This window comes from Rhopilema esculentum, unplaced genomic scaffold, assembly GCF_057945365.1.
Source record: "Rhopilema esculentum isolate cy_ngs unplaced genomic scaffold, ASM5794536v1 HiC_scaffold_31, whole genome shotgun sequence".
NCBI lineage: Eukaryota > Metazoa > Cnidaria > Scyphozoa > Rhizostomeae > Rhizostomatidae > Rhopilema > Rhopilema esculentum.
The window spans coordinates 436781-455822 of record NW_028300842.1 but is presented as its reverse complement, the minus strand read 5'-3'; the positions used below and the strand labels follow the sequence as shown (position 1 = coordinate 455822).

The 19042-nt window shown below is 36.9% G+C and overlaps 3 protein-coding genes across 4 annotated transcripts; all 3 read left to right on the top strand.

The window, feature by feature from the left end:
• Window positions 1-350: 350 nt before the first annotated feature.
• Window positions 351-11065, top strand: LOC135682931 (uncharacterized). Its single transcript, XM_089115472.1, has 4 exons — window positions 351-9077; window positions 9300-9449; window positions 9587-9775; window positions 10061-11065. The coding sequence occupies exons 1-4, from the start codon at window positions 9041-9043 to the stop codon at window positions 10150-10152; spliced, it is 468 nt and encodes a 155-aa protein (XP_088971598.1). The 5' UTR covers window positions 351-9040; the 3' UTR covers window positions 10153-11065.
• Window positions 11066-15692: 4627 nt separating this feature from the next.
• Window positions 15693-17157, top strand: LOC148957382 (uncharacterized). 2 transcript variants are annotated; one of them, XM_089115468.1, is made up of 3 exons: window positions 15693-15875; window positions 16055-16338; window positions 16609-17157. In XM_089115468.1, exons 1-3 carry the CDS (start codon window positions 15693-15695, stop codon window positions 16616-16618), a joined length of 477 nt encoding a protein of 158 aa, XP_088971594.1. In that variant the 3' UTR covers window positions 16619-17157. The 2 variants fall into 2 exon arrangements, with proteins under 2 accessions (XP_088971594.1, XP_088971593.1); XM_089115467.1 differs by having other exon boundaries at window positions 16055-17157.
• Window positions 16744-18620, top strand: LOC148957381 (uncharacterized). The gene is made up of 4 exons (XM_089115441.1): window positions 16744-17151; window positions 17388-17763; window positions 18077-18248; window positions 18497-18620. Exons 1-4 carry the CDS (start codon window positions 16744-16746, stop codon window positions 18618-18620), a joined length of 1080 nt encoding a protein of 359 aa, XP_088971567.1.
• The last annotated feature ends 422 nt before the right edge of the window (window positions 18621-19042 follow it).

Genomic DNA, 19042 nt, shown 5'->3' with positions numbered 1-19042 from the left:
GTGCCACTGCACAGCCAGTTAAAGATTCTGGTAACGACCTATGGAGTCTGGCCCGCGTGATTGTGGTAACATGGCGCCCAGATGGTTTTAGATTGGATTTGCTGATGTTCTCGCTGAGTTATTTCGTTAGGTTAATCTTGTTTTGAAGCAAATGAGTTTTTTTTATCAATATCTCGGTTATCAAGAACAGGAAGTCGTGGCAGGCTAACAAAATTGGTGCATTGGCGGGGAAAAGGGTCAAAACCCTTTTCACAATGTTTACAAAGGCAAACTGCAGTTTTTGAACAGAGATTATGGACATTTCCGGAGTATTGGTTGCAGTTTTGAATGATTTGTGAAGTGATTATTGATTGAATTACATGCAGAATGCCGGATATTACACCAGACATTGTGGAAGAACTCGAATTAGAGGTGGAATCGGTGATTTGTTCCAAGGAAACTTGGTTGCAGATTCTATTTTCGCTGGCTGAGTTATTGCACTTACCAGGGGACAGTCCCAAGAATAAAAGCTGTCTAGCAGTGATTAGAGTGGTAAGAAAACATATTTCTGAAAGTTTAGAGGCAAATAAAGGTGATATAGAAGGGCAACATGAGTTTTTAACAGGTGTTTTGGATGTCCTCAAATTATCAGAGAAGGGAGACCCCAGAGATCCCACAGGTGGGGGGGGGGGGGGAAGCCTTCAGGGACAGCCAGATGATGTTGTTTCAAATAATTTGGATATCAGGGAGGCTAATGAGGATGCATATAACCCTGATAATGAGATTAAAAGCTTGCAAGCCCAATCAAATAGGCTAAAAAGTGCTGCTGATAAAGATGCAAGTAAAGGGGCTACAGGGAGAGTACATGGAAGTTTTGTAGGTGCATCTTATATAGCTGTCCCCATGACCAACATTCTCAGGCATGATTTTAAGATTAGCCGACAGATTGGAGACCCTCGGAATACCATGACATACATAAGTTTATTGAAACAAATTGATGCTGGTCAGAACAAAGGTTTTACTGCTTCTGAAATTGTTGAAGGGGTTATCAAAGCTATGGCTCCATCCCTTAAGCTTAAGAATTACCTAGATTCTATGCAAAATCTAACACTCAAAGATTTGAAAGAAATTTTGCAGGCCCATTATGGGAAGAAAAACACCACTGATTTGTTTACAGAACTAGCAAAATTGAGTCAAATGGTAGAAGAAGATGCTCTCACTTTCCTCACAAGAGCCCTTGCATTACGTCAACAGGTTATTTTTGCTTGTGATCAAGGTAGGGGGTCAGAGATCCAATATATCCCAAAACAGGTACAGTCTTTGTTTTTGCGTTGCTTAGAGCTGGGGATGAGAGATCCCACTATCAGAGCAAAAATGGGACCTTGCTTAAGTGATCCAGGAATATCTGATCAGAATCTTATCACAACTCTGAGTGATATAATAGCTAGAGAGGAAGAACATAGGAGGCTGATAGGGAGTGTTAGGCCTAAAGTTAGAATAAAAGAGGTAGAAGCTACAGGATGTTGTGATGAAAGGTCTTATAATCAAACAAAGAGAGAACCAAAAGCTGGAAAGTTGCAAACAAAAGTTGAGGCAATGGAAGTGCAGATAAATAGTGAGAAAATGAATAGGCTGTTGGCTAATAAAGTAAGGCCTCAATACAGCAATTCTAATTTCTACCAGAAGAAGAAACCAGCATGTACAAGGTGTAAGCGAGAGGGCAAGGAAGATTCTTGTAACCATTGTTTTGGATGTGGCTCAGAAATAGATGTGGTACAAGGTGTAAGCGAGAGAGCAAGTAAGATTCTTGTAACCAATGTTTTGGATGTGGCTATTTTTCTTGTAACCAAAGTCATTTAACACCAAAAGAAGACGCTAAAGTTGCCAAGTTGGTGGGACGTCGCTGTAATTTAAATATTCTATTAAATGGGAAGCAAGTAATGTTATTGAAATGTTATTGAAATATTGGGGAAGGCCAAGATCTAAATATAGCAGCAGCAAATGGGACCGATATTCCGTTTGTTGGTTTTGTGGAGTTAAAATTTGAATTAGGCCAAAACAAGACTGACTGAATGAAAGAAAAGCCCGGAGTCCCCCTGAGGTCGGAGGACCATGGCAAATGGCTGCATTTTGAGGAGAAGATGGCGTTATACGTACACTCAAGGTCTTCTCCAACCAACACAGGTTCGGATGTACTTACGGCACTGATTTCTTGCTGCTCTAATCGCGAAAAAACCGCATAGGCAGGGAAAATTAGATCAGCCTTGGCACCTGAGACCTTCTCTTTGTAGGCCAACAAAACTTTCTTGAGCTCTTTGACAGTTAATATCGAGGAATCTTCAATGCAGGAAACCGCCTTCCCCTTAGGTAACAATCAAATAAATTGATCCATATCTTTAATACGAAAATCGGTGGAAATCTTTTATAAAACGGCGATAATATATCTCGAAGACTTATAGATGCAGAGAGGTTGATCTCTGATGTTCGGCACCGAAACAACTCTACCCTCGTTTTGAATTTTAAGTCAATGCAATGTGAAAGGGGTCTATTAAACACATGCTTTTTTCTTCAGTATCACCCTCCGGTGTGCAACATTTAGAATCTTCAAAGCAATCTGTACTTCGATGGTTGCACTTGCCACAATAAACACATCCATTTGACTTCTGAGAGCTTCGTTGAAAAGCATTAGACATCAGCATTTTGCACCATTGCTTCTCTAACTGGCCCCAGTTTATCAATCAACAAAGACATGGCTTTGCACGGTTTCTTTCTTCATCATTGCAAGCGTTTGTATGACTCTCGCAAGCTTGTTATAAGATTCATGGGTTTCTCGGATCTGACTGATAATCGTTATAGGTTTCAATTCTTCCAGTTCAATTACAAGGGCCTTTCGTACCTTTATGTCCTTCCAATATGTTGTTTGTAAGATTCTTTTTGCTTCTTCTCTTTGCGTCCTTTGGCTTTCAATCAATCAATTCAAGAAAGTTATTCAATTTGCTTACTTCTGCTATGTTTGAACCATCTACCTCCACCGAAAATTGGTTCCAAAAGCATAGCCAATCCTTGTGATCCCCTCTGAATGGCGCTATTGTGTATTTTTTAAGCTTTACCACTTGATTCTTTCTTGCTTTGTCCTCCCTGTTTTGCAGCATGATTTCACGTTCCATTTGTAGTTTTTTCTGCATCCATTCCTCCTCTAGTTGTAGTTATCTTAGTTTTGTCTTCTTGTCTCCATTGGTTGGTCTCTTGCCAATTTTGCCTGTTCCTCCATAGAAATCCGTTGTTGGTCTTGTTCCCTTTGCTGTTTTTTTCTGTGGCTCTTTTCCTCAAGGCTGGCTAATTTTTCTTTCAGCTGTCTCCGCATATCTCGAAACTTGTTGCTTTGTTGTTTCTTGGCTCCATTCCTTTACTGATTCTAAGGACTCTTCCTCTTCCTCAAGCATAGTATCAACAGCTTTTTCTCTCGCATTGTCCAAATCCTTTATCGTTTCACAGATTCTTTCATATCCAGATGATATTTCCTCTTTTTCTCCCGAATGTAAAGTTTTCTCAAATTGTTTGGATTTCCTCTATAAACCCCGTTGAAAAAATTGATTTGAAGTCATCTTTGTTATGTTATCTTACATGAAGCAGTAGTTTTGGTATTCTCACATGAAGTAGTAACTTAAGCGGTTTGTAGATTATACTCACTTGGGCGAGAAGACGTGTCCTATCTTTACAGTACTCTTGCAGAACATAACAATCTTTTTGAATTTTCCAATCCTATCAAGCCCTGGTCGCCACTTTTAGTGTGGGGAATTCTCTCCTTTAGTCCTGTGCCCAATAGAACTCCCAGTGACACTAAATAAAACTCACAGAATTTTAATGTAAATTTCCAAGTCTATTCAAGCTTATTCTTCCGCAACTACTATTTTGTGCGTATATATATACACGTTTACGATATAAATTTCTCGGTTGATAAATCATATACACCAGAATATAAAATTAGCAATGATTACATAATGAACTTATTTCCAGAAAATTCCAGAGCAACCGGCTAACAATGAGACTGTAACGAAAACGAGGTTATAACAACAAATTCATGCTGATAGGCCAAAGCTAGAATGTTCTCGAATTTCTAGTGCAGTAGGTTAGCTAATGATAGTAAAATTAAACATAAACGCATTACTAAGCAAATTGCAACGATAGTAGGAATTGTTCAGAACTATGTGGAATTATCTAGAATACAAAGTAAGTACTATAATTGTTCTAGATTTCCCAACAGAACTAAGCTTTTCAGCATTTCTAAAGAATTAGATCTCAATTGTTTTTTGAACCCCATAATTGCCTTTCTGTTATTCCCTTTCTTTCTCCTGATTTTTAGTTGTTGCTTTTGATTGACTTTTTGATGAGAACCACAGAGAGCAACTGATCAATTCTACTGACCCTTTTTGAGTCTCAATACTTTTACCTTGGGGTGGTTCACTTTATTTTCTTATGAATAAAAAGGGGGTTGTCACATAACGATAGCTTTTAAAAAAAAATTCCTCTGGTCCCTACGGGACTTAAAAATGAAAGGTCCCTAAACTGAACTGAAAAAGAAACAAGAACATAGCAGAATGAAAGGTCCCAAAAAATAAACAAAAGATGAATTCAAAATTTCATTATTTTTTGTTTTTATCTTTTAGTTCCATTCTTGCAGAAAACATTTAAAAATTGGGAAGATTCCCTTGAAAAAAGGTTTGACAAGGGAAGACCCATGACAAGATCAAAAGCTGATGCAGCATATCTCCTTGTATGCAAATATTTTGAAGTCATGTGCTTTCTTCCTGTTGTTGATCTGTTAGATATGCAGGCGCAAAATCCTGGAACAGCATTACTGATGTCATCAAACAATCTCCTTCAGTTTTAATTTTTCGTAGTAAACTCAAATCTTATATATTCTCCACAAAATACCAAGTTCAATTTGAAATGTCTCTGAAGATTTCTACAATCATCAAATGAACTAAAAACGTTATTACCATAAAATATTAGACTTTTAGTACAGGGGGTGCTCTCTCCTAGATTAGTTTATCTATTGAGAGAGCTCCTCCTTAAGAAATTCCAAACCTACAAACTTCCTTTAAATGAATATAGTTCTTTTTGTATACTTTGATATCATTGTTGTTGTTAATGTAGTTTTGTACTTGTTGTCAGCTGGAATTTGTATGTTGGAATTTTGAAAATGAAAACTTGAAACTTGAAACTTGAAACAAAGCCAGCAACATAACCTTTCGCTTCTGTTTTTTCCCATATCAAGTTTATCGTGACTAGCCTCTGAATTCTTAGGTACTCAGGGCTGATTGCATTTGTTTTGAAAATGTCCCCATTTTCCACAGTTCCAGCACTGAATGTTATTTCTACGAAATTTTGAGGGCTGAGAATTTTCTTCCCATGTATCAGTAATTTTTTGCCAAGATTCTGGGCCCAAATTCTGTGGAGGCTTGCAGGTTTCTGAGCTGAAGAGCAATTATGCGTTTTTGGTCTTGCATTATTCTTCTCATGCCTTCTAGCAGCTCTGAAAAGTCACTGTTAGTGGAGCGGGGTTCTTCGGCATTTTTTGAATCGATGGCAAGAACTTTGCTTTTGCCCTTTTACGAAATTATGTGTGAGCTTTCTGATATCCCATATCAAGAAGCCCCGTATGCCAGGGCGAAATATTAGCCTTTACTGATTTACGTGTATTTATTTTTTTGTGTTCTCAGCGTATTGCAGTGTTTCTTATTTGCTAAATTATTATAGACTTTTTGCCACAAGAACTCCTTGGAGCCCATCGAGCAGCCTGCTACAGTGACCTTTTCTTCATTCACACATTGTTTCGAAAGTTGGCTTTAAACCTTTGACAAAATATTCGAGGGACTTTTCCCTTAAGAATTCGCGAGATTTTGTGCTCCATCCCCATTGCACTAAATTACAGATATCTTCATAAAAATCTGCCACAGATTCGTGAAATTTTTGGTATCTTTCACCCACCAGATTTCTTTATTGTAGCCTTTGCAAAGGTGAATGACCCTCAATTTCCTTCTGCAAAAGATTAGCATCATTCTTTTTTCAAGCGACAAAATACGATAAAATTGACTTGCTCAACCCAAAAGATAAAGTAGAAGCATTACCTGTTCCTCATCATGGGTCCAGCCATTTGCAGCAGTAGCTTGATTCCAGCTGTCAAGCCACTAGGATAGGAATCTGATTTTTTGTTCTTTGACAACAATAGGGTTCAGTGACAGATTTTGTTGAGTTTTATAAGGATTCTAAGCTGGAAATGCGAGTTTTATGAGAATTTTCAGCCACTGCAATATCAAGCCTCAAGTCAAGCAGGTGAGACAGTGTTTTTTATTTGTTTTAAACAATTTATAATTTTGTTTTCATGATGGAATTGGGCCTTCGTTGCTAATAATCACATCCTCATGATTCTGTTTGCATGTGTTTCGCCTCCTGCTTCTACTGGTGAGTCACCCTTCTACTTCCAGTTGTGAGCTTCATTTGCCTGTAGATGCTGCATTGTTATTGTCATCCGCTCATCTTTCATCATCTGTCGCTGTGGATAGTGGAGGCATACTTACAAATTTGGAGAATGCACAGTGTATGGTTTCTTCTAAAACGCAGTTGGGTCAACAGAAAATGAAAGAATATTACAATCGAAATTGTCAACCAGTTGTTTACGATATCTGAGACAAAGTAGAGGTGTTTACACCGAAAAGCAAGTATCAAAAAAATTATTGCATAATTATCACGGTGCGTACCGTATTGTCGCAAAGGTTTCTCCAGTTCACCTTTGTTTTCAAACTCTAGATAACCGTCCAGTATCTGTTCCAGTTCATGCAAATAGACTAAAGCCATATTACGATCCGAATTATCGTCCAATCAAGCCACCCACCGATTTTGACAATTTTGGCGATCTCACTGACAATGATTTGACTTCCGATGGTTTTGATAATGGTCTGATACCAGAAGAAACGTCTACATTGCTGTTAAGAACTACGTTGCTCTGCCAAACCAGGAGGTTTGAACTTAAAGGGCTTATTAAACCAAATTTTCGATAGCTTTTATATTAGCTACTCTCATAGATTGAAGGTTCTTGCTCTAAATAAAAAAAAACAGAATTTCCTTGTCAATTTTTTTTATTGCGTGTGAAAAACGACACATTACGCATATTCATTGCAAAATCGGAAGTCCTCTTGTGATGTCACAGTGATGAGTCATGATATATGAATGAATAAGTCACGCATTCATTCATGGCTATAGTAGTAGAAGTAGCATGACAAATTCGATGCACTCTTCAGGTTATGGTCGAACCTGCATTGCTGGAACATTTGATAGGACCAGTTGCAAGAATACACAGTTTACAGAGGGTATCGCGCTCCATTATTTTCCCGATAGAACTGTAGACAGAACAAGACATCAGCAATGGATGAGATTTGTTTGCCGGCACAGACACAGTTTCAAACCATCAAAATACTCTGCCTTGTGTTCAATTCATTTCGAAGACACTTGTTACACGATGAGAAGGGGTTTAGCCAAAGAGCTCGGAATAAGAAACAAAACTAGAGGCAGTCGCTGTTCCAAGCATTGATATAGCCAACAAGAGAGTTGATAGTGGCACAACCTTCCCAGAACGAAAGCAGGTAGGGCCTAAAACAAATCACTCATGCTATAAAATTAGGTCCTTACTTCTGTAGAATAGGGTCAAAACTTTATCTTTCTCTAAAACTGAAATAAAATTACGTAAATAATAAAATAAAATATTTGATCAGAATACGTGAATTGTCAAATAGAAAAGGGTGATTATAATTAGGCAGAAGCCTAGTTGATATTATATGTGTGTCAGATTTAGAAAGAAGAATAGCCTTTATTTTCTCAAAAAGCAACACACTTTATTGTCTTCAATCCACCAGATTTTACGAACGACACTTGACAAAATGGAGCAACAAGATGAAAGTACTGACGATGAAGTTGCAGCTGACATGGGTGCAAATATTTTATTAACATTAAATATTATATACATTTCTGTATCTGTATTTCCAGAAATTTATTTTAATTTACAGAATTTTCCTTTTATTTGCAGTCAAATCAAGCTGGAAGCAGTAATGCCATCGAACTGAGTGCTGCTAAATTGTGCTTTCAGTATCTCAATGATTGTGGTTTGCGTGTCTCAAATTTTGTAAGTGACCGGCCCAGAGGCATTGCAAAGTGGATTAGAGAGAAACAGGCACAAAGCATTTCCACGATCTCTGGAATATGGTCAAAGGAGTTTAAAAAAAGGTTCTACAAGCCATTAAGGAGAAAGGAAATGAAAAACTTCAGGGTTGCCTGAAAGGTATACGGAGTCATCTATACTGGTGCGCTGTGTGAACAAAGACACAGCGCACTTTGGAGAAATGATTATTGCCAAATGGAAGTCATTGATGCGACACATTTCAAATAAACATACTGACCACCCCGATCAGCTTTTTGACAAATGCACTCATGGTCAACTCCAGCGACGAGAGTGGCTCAAGACAGATACCCTTGCAGTATCGATACCCTCTGAAGCTTATATATTATGCTTATTCTTTATATTCACATTCACACAAATGTATATTATGGTGAACATGATTGGTGCTTTTGCTGTCATAAACTGGGGTGCGATCTCAACCATTATATATTGAGATTTTTCTTTTTCCCACTAAGGTTATATTCAGGGTTCTGGGAAGATTTCAACATTTTCCTTATTCCCAATATAGTTTCATTTGTCCCCCTGTTTCAAATTTGATTGATTGTAAAGGTTGGAACATAATAATGAATGAATGTTATTATACTGTATTCACTTGTTGCTGTCGTATCTTCTTGTCCTAAAGGCACATTTTGTAAATTATGCAAATTCAATTAGTAAATAAATTGTAATACCCAGTTATTATCATTCTAAAGGATCTGCAGCACATGAAAGGTTAAACACCATACTTATGAATGCAAATCTATTAAACGATATAAAGATGGCCTTGTCAGATGCTCAAACAAGTTGTTTGGAGAGCTTTCACTCAACTTAAATCATTGACATCCCAAAATGACTAATGCATCTCATGGCTTGGTACTTTCTGTAGGTAAGTAGCACAACAAATTGCTTGGCATAGCATACTTAGGCATACTTAGGAAATCAGATCAAATTAACTTTGGGTATATACAAGATGATTCATTATGTAGTTTTTTTGTATCCCAAAGTTCCTGAATTTATCAATTGTTTATGTAAGGGCATATTGCATTGTAGTGAAACTTATCATCCTTTATCATCCTTTATCTATCACATGATTTATCTTTTGTTCAAGGAGGCATATTTTGGCAATACTCTATTTCAACGAGAACCTTCGCCGTGAGAAAAAAAAACAAAGATGGAGCAACATATACAAGTGTAACATATCCAAAATATAAATTTGGTGAAGAATTAGTTCAAGAAATTGCAGTTCCTCCAACATATGGTAATTATAGTAATTATAAAGGTGTCTTTGAAAAAGATATTGTCACTGAATTGTAGAATTAACATAGCAAAGATTCTTTGACCACGAGGAGTATGTCTATTCAGTAACAAAGTTATAATAATTTGTCTTTATGGTAGTTTATGTTGGAGAAATCAAAGATGTGATGTTTTCGACCAGTGAAAAGGACAAAAGTGAAGCTCTTGCTTCATACCTCGATCATCAGCCCCAGCCATTGACCACACAGTTTGGGGGAAGACTGTCCAAAAGAGATGCAATGGAGCAACAAATGCAAAGACGGACAACTACTACCCAACTGTATCCACAAAGTAAGTGGAGTAAGATTAATTGATTTGATTTTCTAAAGTGAACAACATAATAATGTTTATAAATACTAAAGAAGGTATGCCAGAATTTTGATAAAATTCAACTTAAATGCCAAAAAGATGGTTGGTATATCCTGTGTGACAAAATCTATTTACTTGTTTAAAAACAACACAATCTTGAAAGCAAATATTTTTTGTAGATCAAGATGTTTTTTGTTTATAGAGCCAATTTAAAAATATTTTTGTAAGGGCCTTGACAATTTGATGCACTTTGCCAATTCTTCATAGTTCACAAAGAGACAAATTTGGAAAAGTCTCTAGCTGTTGCTGCTGCTAAAACCCAGGCCAGAAAAGGAAGACAGTGCCGTAAATGTCAATGAAAGGTCATCCAAGAGGACATTGCAACACTACAGAGATTAATGAGGATTAATTAGAGTAGTTACTCTAAGGTGCCTTATATGCCCCCTTATTTTTATTTTTTATTTTTATTCTGATATGATGGTATGCACAGGCAGGCAGTGGCCTCGTGTTGTCCCATCCAAGAAAACCAAAAATGTAGCGTATCACCCATCTATTAGCAAAAGCTCTAAAATAAATAAATAAAAGAAGCATATAAGATGAAGTTGCCCATGATTTTTAATTATAAGGGTATTGCCCAACAAACATGAATAAATGTTGGATGTAGGCAATCAATCTACCACATGTTTACATACAGTACATCACTATTGTCAACATTACTTTCTAGTTTTTGTTACATTTGAGTCCCATTTGGGCTTCCAGCTTCAAGATAAGGCACTGCAAACTGTTTGTTTAACTTTTTTAGATTTAAAGATGTTAATGGTCATTAAGAAATATTTGTATGCTAGTTAACAGAATTGGGCATCCCCCACCCCCTTATAACAGATAATTTCATTTGTCTCCATTTAAAGCATCTGGAAAGATAATTAGGGTGACAACAATTCCAAACAACTGCTAACTGCATAAGGTAGCCTCTTGTAGGGCCAAATTGACACTGTGTTGAATGTTTATGTTTAGGTCTTGACCTAAGGCAACAGATTACAATGCTTCTGATTCATATTTGAATTTAAAAAATGAAAAATGTTCCTATTTCAGTTTTTGTCCCCTATGTGTTAATCTTAGTGAATTCCAGCTAAGTTTATATGACCATATTCTGTGAACTGGGACGAAAATTATTTGTCGATTTACTTACTTGTTTTTTGGATGACCGGCCCGTTGCTTGGAGACTCTGCCATTTTTGTCCTTTAGCAGTGTACCCACGTGAGAAAGCACCACTGTCTCTGTCAATTTTTTATAATCCTTGTGCTCTGTTATGCATTTTATCCTCTCAATGCTGCCATCAGTTGCCAATTTATCAACAGCGCCATTGACCTCTGAGCAACATCGGTATTCTCTAGCACCATTTAGGACCGAATCATTGCATTTTTGGCATTTACACCTGGTGTTAGCAGAGATATACAATTTAATCAATAATTTAAAGAACAAATAGAAAACAAACGTTGCTTACTCACCCATCGACGTTTGGAAACATTATATGAAGTGAACGGAAAATTTACTAGGCCAGCTCGGTTAGGCCCATTGGGCACACGACAAGCGCAAAAAATAATGTTGGTAAATAATCCGGGCCAGTCAATTGGGCGCCCAGAGAACTTCTTCAACTCTAATTTGGGCAGTTTTGCACGAACCTTGTTGAACTTTGTGGAGGAAACGCTGCCATACATCGACTTAATTCATCTTTGTCATCATTTTCCGAAATCAGTTCCAAAATTTGCTCATCACCGATTTTTGCTATTATTTGAGAGACGTACCCTCTGTAGCCACCTCTGATTTTTCTTTTCCTTGAGATTTCTTCCATTTTCAAAAAAATTCACCATAGACAATATCTGTTTCGCTCGACGTGGACCATTTGTTAAGACTTTCGCCCATCTTTCGCTGGTTCTACAGATAGTTGTCGGTGTCCAAGAGAGAAGCCAAGAAAAAGAATCCTTTTAGCGTTCAGCAATCCTTATTCATCACATAATTCTCGTTTCTCTAGGCTTGAATACCGATACTACTGGTAATTTCACATGTTTTTATATGTTCCAACAAGGAATTAACGAAATATGAACCAATAACAAGCGTTCTTACAATTTACGTAAATTTTTCATGTGAAAACTTATAACAAGCACGGGTTGGATAATTATTAACTGCCCTCATTTTCACGAGGAGGAATTTGCATATAAACGTTAACTAAACAATACATACTGCGTAAAACAGCAATGATTAATTCCTATTTAAGCATTTGATAGTGCAAGCATATAACCACGTACTGTGGAATCTACGTAAACATGACGAACACGGAGCCATGCTGCAAAGCAAGGGTTACTAAATGGATAAGAGGGCAGGGAAAATCCACAGAAGCTTTTCATTTTTAAGAGGGTACAAGAAAAAAGATAGATCTGGATTCTTGGAACTGGGACAGCTGCAACCGTTAACTGAACAATATAGCTTGGCATATTGTTCAGTTGCAAACGATTTTAAATTAAGGTGTAAGAATAAAATAGTCAAATAAATCCACCAAATGAAATGCAATGAACGGATGACGAACAGCAACAGCCTAAGAGAGTCTGGAACAAATTTTCCTTCTGTTGCACGGTTATCAGAAATCAGAAACTTTTCCAATCGAAGGTACGAATAAAGCAATGTTAGTAGATTTCAAAATGCCAGCGAATATAATAAACTACTTCGTAAAGCCCAGAAAAATCAATTGTAAATCACAACAAAATCGCAAGATACATTATGTTTACGCTAGGAACAAATCTGGTTTGCCTCGTTGCTACCTGGTAACCAAGGCTAATCGCTGTTAGCCAATCAGCGGCCATATCCGGTTTAAGCGCGTATTAGGCAATTGTCCTTTAAATAAAAGGAACATTCAAATTTGTGGTTTGAATTGTTGCCATATCAATGATCCAGCTATTAATGTTTAAACTATAGACAATATTGAATGTAGCTGTCATTTCAAACACTGTTTATTTCTCAATGTCAGAGGATTTCATCAAAATGCTATATACTGATTTCTTTTGGAAATTGGATCCCTGTTGACATGCATGTTGGCCTGACAGTGCCATTTGTTTTTTCAAACGGAAATACAACTTACATTTAAATGGCTTTGAAAAAAGCAAACATTTAGTAAACTAAAGCTTTTCGTCTGACACTCTTCAGAGTTTAAAACGTCAGAAAATAGATCGAAAGCTCTACGCTTAGAAATATATATACACCCAGTTGTGGATCGAAATAGGCCAATCAGAAACACGGGCACATGACTGTAAAGGTTGACCAGTCAGTGCTGCTGGCCTTTTAGAATGTTACCAGTGGAGTCCTAAGGTGAAAACGAACTCCTTTTGTCTACACAGTAGCGGTTTTTTCATGCTTATGTAGATAGATTCTAAAACTGCTAGGTGGAACGATGATCGGGCTTTTCCAATAATCCGAAACATGTCGCCATTATAGTTTTTTGCACAATCTGGGTTTTCTAGCAAATGCTGCCCGATAGCAGAGTCGCAGGTTTTAGTAGTAATTTTGGATTTGCAAGAGCAAGGTGGCTGTTCTCTTTAGGGATGTGTTTTGTTTCTAATATTAGATGGAACCTGTTGTTTTATCCTATCCTCCAATCTTTGGGTGGTGCGTCCTACGTAGCCAGAATCACACTGGCACGTAAATTCATAAACAACAGATCCTTTTTTTGTGGCAGGAACGCAGTCCTTTTGAATGGACGGAAGGGCCTTTTTTGTACTGTGAACAACACCTGGGTTAACCGCGAAGAAACAATTTGTTATGGCCTGTTTTATTTGGCTTTCAAAACGTAGGAAGCTGTTACCGATCCAGGGTAGTTTTAGACAGACCGGACACTTTTGAGGACCAAATTTTACGTCAGCTGAGAAATTTCCTATCTTCTCCTTAATGTAAACTGAAATAACATTTTCTGGATAGCCGTTCTCCAGAAAAATCTTAGTTAGTTTTTCAAGTTCCGAGTCGAGTTTAGACTTGGAAGAAATTAGCCCTATGTGTAAGCGTTTTGATGAGGCTGATTTTTCTTTTTTTTGGGCAAAACGAACTCCATCGAGTGTATAACCCCGAAAATGTGTGTTTACGGTTTACACTGGTGAGAAATCCAGTGTCAGATTTTTCAACCAAAACATCCAGAAATGGCAAGGAGTTATTTTCTTCCTTTTCAAATGTAAAATGTAGGGCTGTGTGAAGACCATTAAAGGTATTATGAATCGAAAAATGATTTTAACCTAATCGATAGAACTCACTTTGCTTATTCGTACTGTGGTATCCATTTGCTAAACTTTAATCGCGTTTATTCTGATAATTCACTCCAAACCCTCGATTTTGCTGCACTACGAACTTCAAAATGTGGCCTACTTCAAACGCGGTCAAACCGCTCTGCCCTAGTCTCCTGTGACGTAAAGTGTTTGACACATTCTCATTGCCTACGTAGCAAACAAGTCGTCAATACGACTACACCCACCATCAAATAAGCTTTGTTTCCTGAATTTTAGGTTCCAAAGTGCCCATATAACTAAATATACTTTTGAAAACGGAAACTGATCGTCCTTTGACTCATAACAACACCTCAGCAATGTGAAAAGTTATCGATCAACCTAATATTGAGTCAGGGTATGAACGGTAGCTCTTTCTTCGTAAACAAACCGTGCTTGTTAAAAACGTGTTTCGCTTTGTTTTCAGATTTATTTTAATTTACGTCTAAAGAGTCCAACCCCTATACTGACGTAATGTAAAATTGTTCGTTCACGTTGTTTTCTAGTACTTTGCTTACGTCATTAAAACGTTTTCACACAACAACTTACATATAAATATGAGGATATCCCGTCATTTCCAACATTGTGAAATAGAGGTTTCTAGGATAAGGTAAGGAAATTTACTACTTGAGCAAATAGGTTTAGCTGTGGAAAATTTGACATGGAAGAACAAAGTTCTAGAGGAGGAAAATATTGCTGCGCTGGCTTACCAAACAAAGAAACTTGCAAGAACAGTACTCAGATTCCAGGAGTTTCATTGCACTCTTTTTCTAAAAATCCTGCGATTCGCAAACAATGGACGAATTTTGTTCGACGATATCGCCTTGACTTCGACCCATCAGCCTATACAGCCGGCCCTTTTTTATGCTCGAGCCATTTTACAAGTGCATCATATACACGCGGGGTGGCTATGAATCTTCCAGGTTTTGATACTGAGAATACAAAACGATTTCTCAATCGCGATGTAGTACCGACCATTTATGAACATATATCGTCTAAAGCGCTGAATTCGGGAGAACCAAGTTGCAGAGAAAAACGAATGGCAAGTTCAATTATATTTATTTATTTTATTCTTCATTTTATTATCAGGTTACATTAGTTCATTTATTTAATTTTTTGGTTGTTCTAGTTTCCTTTGGTAAACTAAGGCAGGATTTAAGATCGGCCAATAATTTTTTGGTATAAAGCCCCTTTCCTATAAATATTTTAGGAAGGCTTACGCAACTAAATTGTTTCTACTGGGGGAGGGAAGGGGGGCATTGTCCGAAGACCAGGGTCGTTGACAGCAGGCTCGGACCCAGGGGTGATCTACAAAACTGGGCCCCCCGAAAAATTTTCTGTGGCCACGTCTCTAAGTCTCCCGGAGAACAAGGGAAACGCCCTTTTTAGGTACAATTGTTGAAAAAGGGGGCACAGGCCTTGGAAACTGGTTTGTTTTAGCGATTGTATCCTGTGTTTCTGTGCCTGTTTAATTGAAATATTTACTCGATCATAACTATCAACAGATTGTTAAAGAAGCATGCTCCAAAGATTTCCCCACAGAAAAATCTACGGAATGCAATAAAGCCGAGCCGGTTGAGACGGAAAATGATCTAGAGATGGTACTTCCTGAAGCAGATTTTGACGCGCCTCCTGCAACAAGAGACGTATACTGTGAAGTGAATTTAAAATGTTCGGGATGTAAGAGAAGCAAGAAAAAAAGGATTCTGTTGTTCAGAAAATACAAAAGAATCGCCACACGTGTTAAAAAGCTGCTCAACAAAAACAAAGAATTGAAGAAGGTACGTACACATTTTTAGACGACAGGAGTTTCTTGTAATTTCAAAACATGTTAGGAAAGAAGCTCGACAAGCAAGCACTGTTGTTTTCAAAAAGTCGATATAACAATAAATAAAACTTTCTATGTAGAATAATTGAATCTATTCAGAAATTTTTTAACAATATTTTAATTTCTGAACAGAAGTACAACAAATTGCTGAAAGCAAACGACCTAGAAAATGATGAAGTTGACTTTGGAACAGAAAAAGACGAAACAGAAAGCATGCTTGAACCCGGAGAGCAAAACTCTGAAGAATCTGATTTTGGCTTATCCGATGAATCTTCCGGTGAAAGCGAAGATGAGGGCATGGATGATGATGATGATGATGATGATGATTATGATATGGATGACAAAAGTGGTGATTATGATGATGATGATTACGATGACGATGATGAAAGAAAAAACATCCAATCAAACCGCATAAAGTATGTTATTTTTGCAAAAATATTTTGTACCTTTTTTAAGTTACTCAGTTCTTGTTGAAGCATTAGCAAAAGAAAAAATACGAAAAATGTCAATTTGCAGCACATAACAAATTTTCCCAGAATGACAAACTGAATCAATCCTATTCCTATGCACTCAACCAATTGAAGCCATAGATGAACGATCTAAAGAGCAAAAATGTTAAAAACTGTCAAAAATCAGAATTAGTTCATATTCTGCTGGTTAAACTTTTTCACTGCATCACTTTTTAGATTGATCTGAAAACTCCAGTGGCAGAAGAGCCCAAGTTCATTGTGTTTTGCAGTATGCTGATGCAACTATTTTCAATGTTCTGCTTCAAGTGCAAAGTTGGCAAACCTGATGTTGAATTGGTCAAAAATAGCACCATGATAACTGTAAATCAAAACTGTGATCAATGTGGAAAGAAGTCCTTTACTTGGCAATCGCAGCCATTCATGCTTGGACGTTATCCCGCAGGAAATTTTCTGCTCAGTTTTGGCATACTAACTGCTGGTGCCTCGATAAGCAAAATCCTTCTGCTATTTAAGCATATGGGATTAGCAGCCTACAAAGCAAGGACCTACTTTCTGCATCAGCGCGAATTTCTGTTTCCTTCTGTCCTACATCATTGGGCAAATGACAAAACGTTCTTGACAGAAGAGATGAAATGCAAAAAGGAAGTGACAATTTGTGGTGATGCACATTTTGATTCAATGGGGCACTCGGCAAAATATGATGCTCACACAATTTTCTGCAGGAATTTGAGAAAGATTGTTGAATTTGAACTTGTTTGGGTAAATTACTATGACTAACTCTTTTTTCAAGGTTATGTCAATAAATAAAACAAAAATCTATGCAAACAGTGCAGGTTAGTTGAAGCAAAGTAGACCTTCTCAGCTCAGTAGATAAACCAAGTACACTACACCAATCAAACTTCAAGCTTACATGTACTTTTAAATTTCAGGCTAACGAAACAAAAGGAAATTCTTCCCAACAAATGGAATTACTTGGACTTCAAAGGTCAATCTAGAAATGCATTGATTCTGAGGTTCCTGTGTCGCAGTTTGTGACAGATAGACACAGAGGTGTTGCTAAATGGTTAAGAGAGGAACATCAGGCTATTAAGCATTATTTTGATATCTGGCATATTGCCAGGACTCTAACAAAAAAGTTAATAAAGGCTGGGAATGAAAATAACTGCCAAATTATTAACAAATGGACTGCAACCATTCGTAACCATTTATACTGGTGTGCAACATCATCAAAACAAGGTTTTAGCCAATTGATCATTGCAAAGTGGAAATCGATAATTAACCACATACAAGACATACACACTCACGAGGATCCATTATTCAATACCTGCATCCACCAAACATTTGATCGAAAAAGGAAATGGATTAAAAATGGTATGTGAGAGAAAACATAATGCCTACAAGAAGTATTTAGACTATCTGGCAATGAAATAACTTTAATTTGGTAGTTAGATAGTTTTTACATGTCAACAAGGCCACAGATCCACCCCTTCCTCCAGATATACATGGGGTTTATGGTACCCTTAGTCAGTTAGAATTCAAGTGTTGGATCCTTATACTAGCAAATATTGTTTATATACAATATTTAACAATATGTTTATATGCAATAATACAAGTAAAAGTTTCTGCACAAGAATTAAAAATCTGAAAACGTTCTTAAAGGTATTGTTTGCTTTTCTAATTTCAGGAACTACTGCATTTGACAAATTGAAACCTATACTGCTTGACACTAGACTTCTAAATGATATAAGAAGTATTTCAAGTGATGCTCAAACAAGTTGTTTGGAAGCCTTTCATGCCACACTCAATCATTGGCACCCTAAAATGATTCATTACCATTGGCTTGGAACCAAATGCAGGTATTTACATTTAAAATTAGAGATGGTGCAGCTAATAGATAATTTTTGGGACTATCATTCTAATTTTATTTGTTACTTGAGTGATTAAGAGTTGTTAGGCAGGTAAATGTGATTTCTAGACATAAAGCTGACAACATATGGAAACTAATGTTTTTTTCAATAAATGTTGCATTGCTGAAAAATATAAAACATTCAATCACAGCTCTAATCCATTCCATTTCTGAAATGTTTTCTCTTTATTTGCTTAGACACATACTCGCAATTTGTCATTTTAATGAGAATCTGTCAAGAGAGACCATGAAAACTGATGATGGGCAGGACATACTGGGAGTTTCGTTTCCCAAATACAAGCTTAGAGAAGAGGTTGTATAACCAGTCCTTTTTCCATCTATATATGGTAAGTTTTAATAAGGTTTAATCTTAGATCCTGAGAAAATGAAAGGCACTTTGAAAAAATCAGGTTTTAGATACTACAAATATATATTTTGTTTGATATTTACCGTAACACTTATTCCATTTACTTCAAGAGTAGGTCAGACCCTTCGCCAGATCCTGGTTTCAATTTCAAAAGAAGAAATGACCACTATCTTGGCACAGCATACCGCAATTGCACCAAAGCAACTGAACTCCTAATTCAAGAGTCGTATTTCAAAGGAAGAAGCAAAGGAGAAGTTCAGGAAAAGATCCTTTGTGATCACAACATTGAATCCACCAGGTAATGTTATTTTGATAGTTTCTTCATCAAATACTTTTGCTAATTATTTGTACTTTGCTTATAAGCCCAATTATATAAT